The sequence below is a fragment of the Corticium candelabrum genome, chromosome 9 (assembly GCF_963422355.1).
Source record: "Corticium candelabrum chromosome 9, ooCorCand1.1, whole genome shotgun sequence".
Lineage (NCBI taxonomy): Eukaryota > Metazoa > Porifera > Homoscleromorpha > Homosclerophorida > Plakinidae > Corticium > Corticium candelabrum.
In genome coordinates this window covers 7,689,709-7,701,807 of record NC_085093.1, presented here as the reverse complement: position 1 = coordinate 7,701,807, position 12,099 = coordinate 7,689,709, and the positions used below count along the sequence as shown (strand labels likewise).

Genomic DNA, 12,099 nt, shown 5'->3' with positions numbered 1-12,099 from the left:
TCTTATGGAGTTAGCGCAGGTAGCGGAGAGTTTTGACAGCCCATAACCGCAAGTTCTACTCTGTCCCGACCACACATCAATCAAACTCCTCTCTCGCTTCAGGGGAAGCCAACTGTGCTCAACCTAAGGAGGCATTACTGGAGAATCCAAGCGTTCAGTGCTACCTTTGCAAGAAATTCGGCCACAAAGCGTCGGAATTCAAGTTTAGACCTTGAAGAGTGTGTTACATAAGCAGCAAACTGGGGCATGAGGCAAGAGACTGCTGGTCTCATCAGCGTGGGACCGGCGGTGATGCGAAGTCACGGCAGAAAGCGGCGACGGCCATAAGGAAGCATTAGCATGAACAGGGAATTCAGCAGGAGGTTCGAACGAGAGTCAGAAGATGTGGGTGCCGGGTGTCTTTCATCAAGGGATTAGTCGCAGTTTGCTTCTGTCCCTGACCTATCCCATTATGATCCTTGGGGATACTTAGTGTTGGATTCAGGAGAGAAAGTTCCTTTCGTCAGCAGCGCTGAAATACGGAAGCGGACTAATCTTGCGGAGATGCCCATCGTTGAAGAAACGGTGGGTAACACCAAGATCGAGACGTTGCGAGACACTGGATGCAGTGGAGTGATTATCAAGCAGAAATTCGTAAGAGAAGATCAGTTCACGGGAGAATACGGCTTTATCCAATTGGTCGACAATACTACCAGGAGAGTGCCGATAGCTCGTGTTGAAATTGACACTCGCTACTTGTCGGGTACAGTAGAGGCTTTGTGTTTACAAACCCCAATATGTGATGTAATCATAGGCAACGTCCCAGGGGCGGGAAGAGCAGGAGATCCCGATGCCAATCATCATTTGGCTGGAGTGGTGACCAGAGCTCAGGCGAGGTTGGGAAGAGACACTGTCCCATTGCGAGTTCCAGAAGCGAGGCAGTCGGTGGCAATAGACAGGGAGCGTTTGATGCAATTGCAAAGGGCGATGACACGATTAAGAAGTACAGGCAATTTACAGAGCCCAAGACCAAGGGACAACAAGTTGTGACGTATGAAGTGAAGGTTGACATCCTCTATCGATCATACGCTCATCCTAGAGTCAATGGTGGAGTGCCAGTGAAGCAAGTGGTCGTTCCTAGACCGCTCCGTCGCGAAGTTATGGAATTGGCTCATGATTCTATCTTGAGTGGCCATTTGTGATCAAAGAAAACTGCTGAAAAAGTCTTCAGCAACTTCTATTGGCCTGGAGTGAGAAAAGACGTGTCACAATTTTGCAAGTCTTGCGAAGTTTGTCAGCGTACGGACAAGAAAGGAGATTGTGCCAGAGTACCGTTGCAGAGTACTCCTTTGACAAATTTTCCTTTTAAGAGAGTGGCAGTGGACTTAGTAGAACCGACCTTCCCTCCTAGTAATGCTGGACACCGATACATCTTGACGTTTATTGACTATGCTACCAGATACTCAGAAAGCATCTCACTTAAGAATATTAGTTCCGAGTCGGTGGCTGAGGCTCTTGTTGGCATCTATAGCCGAGTGGGAGTGCCAGAGGAAGTGCTCAGTGTCCTAGGCACCCAATTTATTTCTGATTGCATGACAGAAGTCTCTCGATTGTTGAGTATACGCCAAATCACCACCACACCATACCACCCAATGTGCAATGGTCTGGTGGAGAAGTTTAATGACACACTGAAGACAATGTTAAGACGCTTGTGTACGGAGAAGCCTAGGCAGTGTAACTGGTACATAGATGCACTCTTATTAGCGTATCGCGAAGCACCTCACAAGTCTACAGGGTTTTCGCTCTTTGAACCGATTTATGGACGGACAGTGCGGGGTCCTATGCGTCTTCTTCGCCGCCTATGGACACGAGAAGGAGATGATGTGGACATGCGGACGAGCTACCAATACGTTACCGAGCTAAGAGAAAGACTCGAGGACACGTTAGGGATAGCTCGCGAGGAGCCACAGAAGGCCCAGCAACACCAGAAAAGGTATTACGATCTGAGAGCTGGACATCGCGAACTGTCGGTGGGTGACAAAGCCCTTGTTCTTCTCCTACGGACACGAACAAACTATTAATGAAATGGAGGGGGCTCTATGTAGTGAAGAAGAGAGTCGGATTGAATGACAATAGAATTGACGTCGGGGGCAACACCAAGGTGTATCACATCAATCTTCGGAAGAGATTCCTCGAACGAGGGAAGGAAGAATTTTGTTCCAAGGGAGGACCGGTGTTAAATACCGTTTGTTCCGCCGTTATTGAAGCAACGGAAAGGGTGACGGGAGAAGCAGTGATCAACAATGAGTTGCTTGACTTGTGCACTTGCTTGGCTACTGAGACCTTTGATGACGTAAAATATGGAAGTGAGCTAAGTTCCGATCAAGCGTTGGAGGCAGCGGGACTGGTAAAGGCATTTGAGTGCGTGTTTACAGATTTCCTGGAACAACGAATTTGACGGAACATCGCATACGGTTGACGGCTGATATACCAGTGCTCTGTAAACCATTCGTCGTCCCCTATAGTGTACGCAAGTCTTTGCAAGAGGATATCCAAAGGATATTCAAAGGATGATAGACATGAACGTCATATGCCCGTCGGAGTCGCCGTACTCATCGCCTGTCGTCGTGGTTCGCAAACATGACAGAACCGCATATGCATTGACTGCTGACGGCTCAACCGTATTACGTTACCTGATTCCGAACCAATGACATCTATGCCCGCACTAACACAAAAGTTTGGGAAGAGTAAATATTTCTCTAAACTCGACCTGATCAAGGGGTATTGGCAAATTCCAGTAGCCAAGAAGACGTCTATAAAGCGGCTTTCGTTACTCCAGACGGATGTTATGAGTGTTTGAGAATGCCATTCGGAACGATGAATTCTAGTGCTACTGTGGTGTGAGCCATGAGGAAGCTTTTCCAGGGGCTGACCGCAGTTGACTCATACGTGGACGATACAATCGTTCATGCGCCTACGTGGCGGGAACATATGGTCGCTCTTCGAGAAACGCTGGACCGGATTGCGAAGGCAGGGTTGACAGTCCGACCATCAAAGTGTCTAATTGGGGCCGAGTCTTTGGATTTTATCGGTTATGACATCGGCAAGGGGATCATCGAACCCGACGAAGAGAACATACGCAAGGTACGTAATGCACCGCGACCGACGACGAAGAAAGAGCTCCGATCCTTCATAGGATTGGCAGGCTTCTACCGCGACTTCGTTCCTAATTTTAGTGCTATAGCCGTGCCTTTGACAGACCTTGCAAAGAAGGATCAGCCAAACCGAATTCAGTGGAAAGAGGCACAAGAGGCAGCGTACAGAGCATTGAAAACGCAGTCACCAGCAAGCCAGTGCTACATCTACCAGACCACGACAAATCCTATTCGCTTCGAGTTGATGCGTTCGAAGTTGGTATTGGGGCTGTTCTGCTCCAAGAGCACAATAACAGCTTGTTCCCGGTTGGATATAGGAGCAAAAAGCTGACGTCCGCTGAAAGAAGGTACTCCACAATCGAAAGGGAATGCCTCGCCGTGATATGGGCAATCAGGAATTTTCACCCTTACTTGTACGGACGTGAGTTTCGAATTCAAACGGATTACCAAACGCTCCAATACCTAAACAGGGCAAAGTACATAAACGACCGTATTATGCGCTGGGCCCTGTATTTGCAAGGATTCAACATGAAGATCGAAACTATTGAGAGACGAGAAAACAATGCAGCTGACGTTTTGATCCGTTCGATTGACAACGTTGATAATGGAGATGGAGCAGAAACTTGTGAATTTTCGACTCGAGAAGGTGTGGTGTAACACTTGCCTAACGACAAGCCACAGTCTAACTTTTGGGTTATCAAATAAGGGAATTTTGGGTGGGGTTAACTAGTGACTGGGGTAGGATTGCTATATATATATATATATATATATATATATATATATATACGCCAGTGCTGTAGAGTGAATTAGTGTGTGATTTGGAAGTTGTGGTGACTAAGCACGTAAGGCGTGTGTGTATCATCGACTCAGATGGTCGTCGAACGTCGTAGCGTGGCACGCATTTGCCTATCCTTTGAGAAGATCGGTACAGTCTTCCAGAGTTCCCCTGAGACGACGAGATTCTTGCTGATCCAAGTGGCGTTGTAATTACTCATGCGCGAATGTCTCTAGAACGACGCATTGGATCTGCACCCATTTTAAAATCTCCATTCGAGTCCTCGGACGTTATACACACGGAGCGTGACGTTTATTACCGGCGGTATCGATAAAGGAAGATATTTTTAGTATATCCGGGTCCTTTGTTTGTTTGTTTTTCCGTGTTCTATGCGCGTCAAATAACTGTCACTTTTGATACACCTGTGCCCTGCAACGGCAGCAACGTCTTCGAAGTGACGACGTCCAACGGGACTGTCAAAATCAAAATGGCTGCAAGACTGGTCAAATATACGGGAACCAATTATCTGGGAGTTCAATTCAAGAACTCGAGTGTACCTGTAAGGTTTTTATCTACACATTTGTATGGGAAGGCATGTATATAGTTAATTGTTGCCGAGCGTAGCGAGGATTCTAATCCGGGTCGCACAACATAAATGGGCGTGGTCCTATATGGGTCTCCATCGAGCTTCTGGTATATATATATATATATATATATATTAGTATACATGGCCCGTTTTTCGTACGGGCAAGATACTGTAGTTAAAGATAAGTCTGTGGACACGTCACGTGCAATCTTTGTGCGAGGTTCCAGGTGTGCTGATTGAATTCGAATCTTGCTCTTCGCGCTTGTTTCGATAGAAATCGACTCACTCGATCCCCGTGCAGCGCTTGCTGCAGAAAACGTGTAGGTTGGATCTAGTGCAAATGCAATCAGAATTTGCAGAGAAACGAAAGCGATAGAAGAGTAAGTTTCGTCGGCAAGAGATATTCGATTGCTCGAAGCTTTGGGAAGGATGACGATGCATACAGTCTACACAGGACTGGTGTGGGCGTGTGTTCGAATGAAGTGGAATGTGTAACGTTTGCGTCATCGAGAAATTTTACGCGGGGGCGACCCCTTGATGGGGGACCAGGTGCATAATTTTTTAATTGTTTTACGCAAACCTTCTCCTGTGCGCGCCGAGTGTGCGTGCCGATTTCGGTTGTGAACGGACAAAGGACGTGGCCTCCAAACGCGAACTCACACACACACACACACACACACACACACACACACACACACACACACACACACAATTTGAGCTTTATATACTAGATGTGTGTGTGTGTGCGTGTGTGCGTGCGTGCGTGCGTGCGTGTGTGTGTACACACAAATCTCAAATTTCTCCTCCCCACGACCACGTTTCATGATAGGACCTACCTTATAAAATCGTTTTCGTGTCCGACTACAGATGAGTCTAAGAACGATTCGTGCAAGTGACCGAATGGCGGCGAAAACGCTTCATGAACTTCCGTCGCCCCATTCTTTTGTATTGTAGTTAGGGACTGTGTGTACGTGACAACCAAGAAACACCTTCATGAGTTGAATGCCACCTACGGTCAACTATTCACACGTCCCATACTGCAATCAATCTTGTAGTGCGTACACTGTGCTGCATCTAACACTGTTGATAGTCAATGTTTGCTTATATCAATTTCTATGTCAGTAAATACCATACCACGTGAGTGCATACCTAGACTGTACATTTTAATTGTCTTGATCACGATCGCAAAACCACGACTACCTATACCAGGCGTAGCTGTATACGTAATCTAAACTACTAGGAAATTTGCATGTTTACTTTCATGATAGGGTTTTAGCAAATACGTATTGTCTAGCTAGGACTCCGCGTTTCATTCAGTAGACGATCTGAAAACTCCGTTGGACGTGTTACTCACGAACGCGAGGCGCCTACGGATACCGTAGAAGTAGTTATTAATTAATTAAGTTGCATTGCCTTAAAGCATATGATAAAGTTTCCTGTTATTGTCTGTTTAACAAGTTGCTGGGTAGAGGTGCTCCTGTATATTTTGCTAAATTTCTTGCCAAGTGGTATTCATGTCAAAAATGAAAGTTACGTGGAACAACCACTGTTCTTCACATTTTGGCGTTGGAAAAGGAGTACGACAAGGGAGCGTTTTGTCTCCATCTCTGTTCAATCTCTATAGAGATGATCTTTTGACACAGCTTAGCTTTTCTAGTCTCAGAGCTAAAATAGCAGTTCTATACCTCGAGCGCTTGACTTACGCAGACGACATAACACTAGTGTCTCCAAATGTTGCTGGATTACAACAAATGCTAGATATATGTACTACGTATGCAAATGAGCATCATTCGATATACAACATCCAAAAGTGTGTCGTGATTACATTCAAGCAGAGACGATGAAATCACTCCAGTAAATTAGATGTCTTTCTCAATGGCAATAGATTACCAAACAAGAAGGGAATAACACATTTGGACGTTGCAATTAATGAATACTGTATGGTACAGAGCACATTGGAGGCAAGAAAAAGAAAATTTTATGCTGATGTGAATGGTGTCATTAGCCGACTTGCTGAAAGTTGTTTAAAATATAGTGTGTGGATGAAGATCACGGAAAGTCATCTATTTCCAGTTCTTGCATATGGAAGTCATTTGTAGAATTTTGAACGAAGTGTAGTAGAGATGTTTGTTAACACAGCGTATCAAAAAGGTATTTGGCGTGGGCTTGGTATGAGGCAAACTTGAAAGAGACTCTATAGCCGAAGAGAATTCCAGGATTTGTTGAGGCATCACTTAAGATAAAATTGCTAGAGGCGATATTCCTCAAACGGGCTACAGAATCAAGAAATGAACTTGTTAGAGGACTGGCATTGCTAATAGTTAGACGTAGGTAGTTATCCTGGACACGGATTGGATTTGGTAGATGTAACATTTTTACGTGTAGATTAAGTGATTTTGTGCGTTAGTTATGTCATTTGTCTAAATGTGCGTGTGTTTATGTTGCCCCTATAAGGGAACTACACCAGATGTTGTGTGATAAAAATAAATTATTATTATTATTATTATTGGTCAAGCCTGAGTTGTGTTGTCATATATGGCCATACATGATTTGTATTTTTCCAGTACTTGACTGAACCGGTGTTTGGTTTAAGTAAACTAGTCATTTGGGGCTGGATATTAGTCAGTCGGTAAGGAGAGAGTTTGAGTGCAGGTGATATTAATAAATAGAAGTCGTCGTGTTTTCTTTGTCATTTGTTTACGGTGTCGACCGTTTGTGTCCTCTCGCTGTACCTACATTGTCGCTACTCGTCGTCCAGCTCTTGACAACTGGGGCCGGTCCTGGAGAAAACGCCCACAAGAAGAGCTGAGCAAGGAAGAGCGCAAGTAGGTAAAACAAGAGAGAGTTACCGCGCGAATGCAAAGCTGGTAAAGAAGCGACGGACGGAACAGGGATAGCTACACAATTGCAGTGTAAGAGTTATATAACGAGGCTGACATGAACCGGTTGCTTGAAGTCGGTCAGAAGATGGGGTTAGACGAGAAGGAGCTACAGTCCTTTGTATCGGAGCAATTTGTCCTAGGGCGCGATGAAAGACAGCGAGATTGTAACTTCAAGAGAGCGCAGATGGAAGTCGAAAGGGTGTTGCGAGAACGTGCATATGAGCGAGAACGCGAACGGGAGGAAAGCCGTAGGAAACATGAATATGATCTGAAGAGATTATAGAGTTAGAGGCCGTCGCTGCAGCAGCATACGTCGTCGGCGCCCATGATGCGAGATCGAAGACGCCGAAGCTCCTCCGTTTTCTAATAGCCACGACGAGCTAGATAGCTACCTCCGACGTTTTGAGTGGTTCGCGAGTGCGTGGAAAGAAGACAAATGAGCGACGTATCTAACCGTTTTGTTGAATGAAAAACCACTGGATAACTGGATACCTATTCCATACTTTTAAACGCTGACACCGGGAGATACGCGCGACTGAAGAGCGTGTTATTGAAGCGTTGTAAACTTACTGAAGAGGATTATAGAATAGAGTTCCGTAAAGTCAGACCGAAACCCCGCTACAATTTGTCGTACGACTGCGGTGTTATAAAGACAAATGGATGACTCTGTCGAGCGCGGACAAAGTCTTTTCCAAAGCCGTACAGGACCTATTCGTAAATGAACAATTCTTAAATTCCTGCTCGCGCGACTTGTCGGCGCATTTGCGTGAGAAGCCACCGAAGACGATGGAGAAGGTTGCTGACGCAGCAGAGAGATTTCTAACGGCCCAAATAGGCAATTATATACTGCACAGCAACAGCCACAACAAAACACCGCCAAGACATTTTGTGAGGAGGAATCTACCGTTGCGAAGGGTGGGGAAACGAGCGCGGCTCAGTCCTGGGGCCCGCAATGCTTTTTGTGTAGCAGGTTTGGCCATAGAGCCGACGAATTGAGAGAGAGAAGCAGACGACGTTGTTTCAAGTGCGGCAAGATAGGCCACGAAGCCCGAGACTGTTGAAGCACGATTGATGCTGGTGAAGGCTATGTCAAGTCAAACGCTGCTTTACAGGAAGTGGAATCCGGAGAACCGCAGAGTGATGTTCGGGGCCATAATGAAATCGGCGCAGGATGCGTGGCAAGCCCCGAATACAAGGAGATGGTACTATCGCAGGTCGAGCTCGACGAGTCGGTTGATGTCGGATACCTAGTCTTGAATGACGGGAGGAAGATTCCTATTGTGAGTAATGCTGCCAGTCCGCCGTGGCTGAGGGATCACCGCCAAATGCCCGTGGTTAGAGGAAAGATTGGTACCAATTAAGTTTGTGGACGTGATTGGGGATACCGGATGCAGTGGGGTCATAGTGAAACAGCAACATGTTTCGGATGATCAGTACACGGCTCGGGTTGGACTGATGCAGATGGTTGACAACAGCGTCATACGTGTACCTATCGCGAATGAGCATATTAACTCGCCATATTTGCCTGGACGAGTCCAAGCTGTTTGTCCTCAAGACGCGGTGTATGATCTCATAGTGGGAAACGTCCCCGAGCGAGACCGGCCGATGACACTAATCTGCAGTGAGTGGAGGCAAAAAGCGGCGGTCACTAAAGCGGCAAGAAGAAAGAAAATAGAGGGAGCGCCAGCTCTTTGTCCGTCGCCGGAGAAGCAATGGATCTCAGTCAACCGGGAGGAAATCGTAAGAATGCGAGCAAAGGGGACGATTCTCTACGAGGGCCAAGAGACATGATCGGCGAAGTAAAGGTGAGGAATCGACGAGAGGTTACATTCGGGAAGAGGAACGAGATATTGTACCGAATCTTCAAACATGAGAGCGTCAATGGAGGAGAGCCTGTTCGACAAATCTTAGCCCTAAAACTTTGCGTTAACAGGTAATACACTTAGCGCACGACTCCCTCATCGGAGGACATATGGGAATACGAAAGACCACGGACCGATTTCTTACCAACTTTTACTGCCCAGCTGTGCGAGAGGACGTGGCGAGATACTGCAGGTCGTGTTACGTGTGCCAGCGAACTGTTCGGAAGGGGACGATACCTCGAGCTCCTCTGCCGCGGATGCCATTGATCGACTCGCCGTTCAAGAGAATGGCCGTGGACATCGTTGGTTCTCTTCATCCAGCGAGCGACGATGGACACTGATACCTTTTGACGCTACTGGACTTCGCGACACGTTATTTGGAAGCGAAAGCCTTAAAGTGTATTACCACGGAAGCAACGGCAGACGCTCTTGTTAGTCGGTATAGTCGTCTCGGAATCCCCGAGGAAGTTTTTAGCGACATGGGGAGCCAGTTTTTCTTCGAGTGAATGTAAGAGGTGTCGCGTCTCCCTAGAATTCGACAGATGACACCCACACCGTATTACCCGATGTGTAACGGATTGGTCGAGAACTTTAACGGTACACTAAAGCGGATGCTAAAGAGACTATGTTCGGAGCAACCCCGACAATGGTACCGGTACATGAACGCCTTGTCGTTTGCCTATAGAGAAGTTACGCAAGAATCTACGGGCCTTGCCCCTTTGAGTTACTGTACGGAAAAGCAGTAAGAGGTCCCATGCACATACTACGCCGCCTTTGGACCAAGGAGGAAGATGAACCCAGTGTGCAGACGTCATACCATTACGTGTTCGAGTTGAGGAAGAGACTGAAAGAAACGCTAAAACGTGCCAGGGAGAAGCTAGAAAAGTTGCAAACACGGCAGAAGCAATACTTCGACCGTAAATGCAAACAACGAGAACTCGAGAAAAGTGATCAGGTACTGTTACTGCGGCTTACGGATAGAAACAAGCTTATCATGCAGTGGAAGGGGCGCTATACAATCGAAAGAAGAGTAGGACCGATGGACTATGTCGTCAACGTCAAGGGCAAATCAAAAGTCTTTCATGTCAACTTGCTGAAGCGATACTACTCCCGAATCCATAAAGCGGACAAGAAACAAGACATCCCGGAGGAAGGAGGGGCGGTGCTAGAATTGGTGAACTTGGCTAAAATAGCAGCTGACGGTAAAAGAGGCCCAGATGACTCGGTAGATGACGACGATTTCCTTGACGTGAGCCCGTGTTGGGAACGAGAGACTCTCGATAATGTGAAATTGGGCGATGAGCTAAGCGTCAAGCAACGCGCACAAGCGCAACGTCTGATTAAGGAATTTAGTCCAGTATTCACCTATGTGTCTGGCGAAATGGACTTGATAAAGCATCGCGTTAAATTGAGTTTGGACGAACCAATGCGGTCACGTCGCTATCTAGTCTCGAACAGCGTGAGGGAAACTCTTCGAAAGGAATTAAACGACATGCTCAAATGAATATCATCTAAAAGTCAAGACTCTCGTATTTGTCTCCAATAGTCATCGTGAAGAAGCAGGACGGCACGAATAGGTTGTGCATCGATTTTAGAAAGCTCGACAAGATAAAATAGGTTGATCAAGAACCAACAAATACAGTTGCGGAGTCAATCCAGAACCTTAGCACCGACAAGTAGCTCTCAAAGATCGATCGGACCGAAGGATACTGGCAAGTGCTCATGGCCGAGGAAGATGTCCACAAGACCGCATTCTCTTCGTCCGATGGATCGTACGAATTTTTAAGAATGGTATTTGGAATGCTAAACTTTGGTGCGACCCTGATGAGAGCAATGAGGATTCTGCTTGAAGGCACGGAGAACGTCGAGCACGTCGTTGACGACATCCTCATGCATAACGCTACCTGGGAATAGCACTTGGGGACGCTACGAGAACTACTTTGAAGAATGTCTGCGGCTAGACCGACGGCTTGCCCTTCAAAGACCGTAATCGTCGCCCACGTAATCGATTTTGCGGGCTACAGAGTCGGTCACAGTGTTACTAGTCCGCTAGAAGAGAACCTGCGAAAGATTTGAGACGTCCAGAGGCCTAGAACCAAAAGAGAGGTTCGCTCGTTTATTGGGCTCACGAATTTCTAGCGAGATTATGCTGCAAATTATTTTGCGATTGCGGCCCCACTGACTGATCTAACAAGAAAGGGGAAACCAAACAAGGTGGAATGCAGCGACGCCCACGAAAGAGCATACACGACGGTGAAAGTAGCTATCACGTCGCGACCGATACTGCACTTTCCGGACCACACTAGGCTGTTTGTTTTGAGGACTGACGCATCCGAAGTTGGGATCGCCGCTGTTCTCATGCAGCGATTCGGCAATCGATTGTTTTCCATAACCTATATAAGCAAGAAGTTATCCGACCGAGATAAGAGGTTTTCGACTATAGAGAGGGAATGCCTGGCACTCGTTTTGAGCGTAAAAGAGTTGAGAATGTTCTGTATGGCCGGAAGTTTGCGTTTCAAACGAACCATCGATCTGTTTCATTCCTCAATCAAACCAAGTATGAGAACGATCGGGTCTTGCGGTGGGCTTTGTACCTGCAGGGGTACGCATTCCGGATCGACGCGAGCAAGGGCAACTCAGCAGGGTGACATGACGGCGGGCAAGAACGGAGAAGATAGAAGTACCCCGGCGCTTCTCTTAAAGGGGGCATATGTAACGTTTTTACCTACACATTTGTATGGATAGGCATGTATATAGATAATTATTAATTAATTAAGTTGCGTTGCCATAATTGATCAAGTCTGAGTTGTGTTGTCATATATGGCCATACATAAGTTGCATTTTTCCGGTATTTGACTGA

At 46.6% G+C, this 12,099-nt stretch overlaps 1 protein-coding gene across 1 annotated transcript; it reads left to right on the top strand.

Moving 5' to 3' along the window:
• The first annotated feature begins 543 nt into the window (after positions 1-543).
• LOC134184769 (uncharacterized) lies at positions 544-2,437 on the top strand. The gene is made up of 4 exons (XM_062652514.1): positions 544-737; positions 794-1,136; positions 1,188-2,013; positions 2,085-2,437. Exons 1-4 carry the CDS (start codon positions 544-546, stop codon positions 2,435-2,437), a joined length of 1,716 nt encoding a protein of 571 aa, XP_062508498.1.
• The last annotated feature ends 9,662 nt before the right edge of the window (positions 2,438-12,099 follow it).

What these genes read in the sequence shown, in the direction of transcription:
- LOC134184769 (XM_062652514.1), top strand. Translation starts at nt 544, where the DNA reads ATGCCCATCGTTGAAGAAACGGTGGGTAACACCAAGATCGAGACGTTG. An exon ending in GAAATTGACACTCGCTACTT is followed by an intron (nt 738 to 793) that starts GTCGGGTACAGT and finishes ATGTAATCATAG; the next exon opens with GCAACGTCCCAGGGGCGGGA. An exon ending in CTAGACCGCTCCGTCGCGAA is followed by an intron (nt 1,137 to 1,187) that starts GTTATGGAATTG and finishes TTGTGATCAAAG; the next exon opens with AAAACTGCTGAAAAAGTCTT.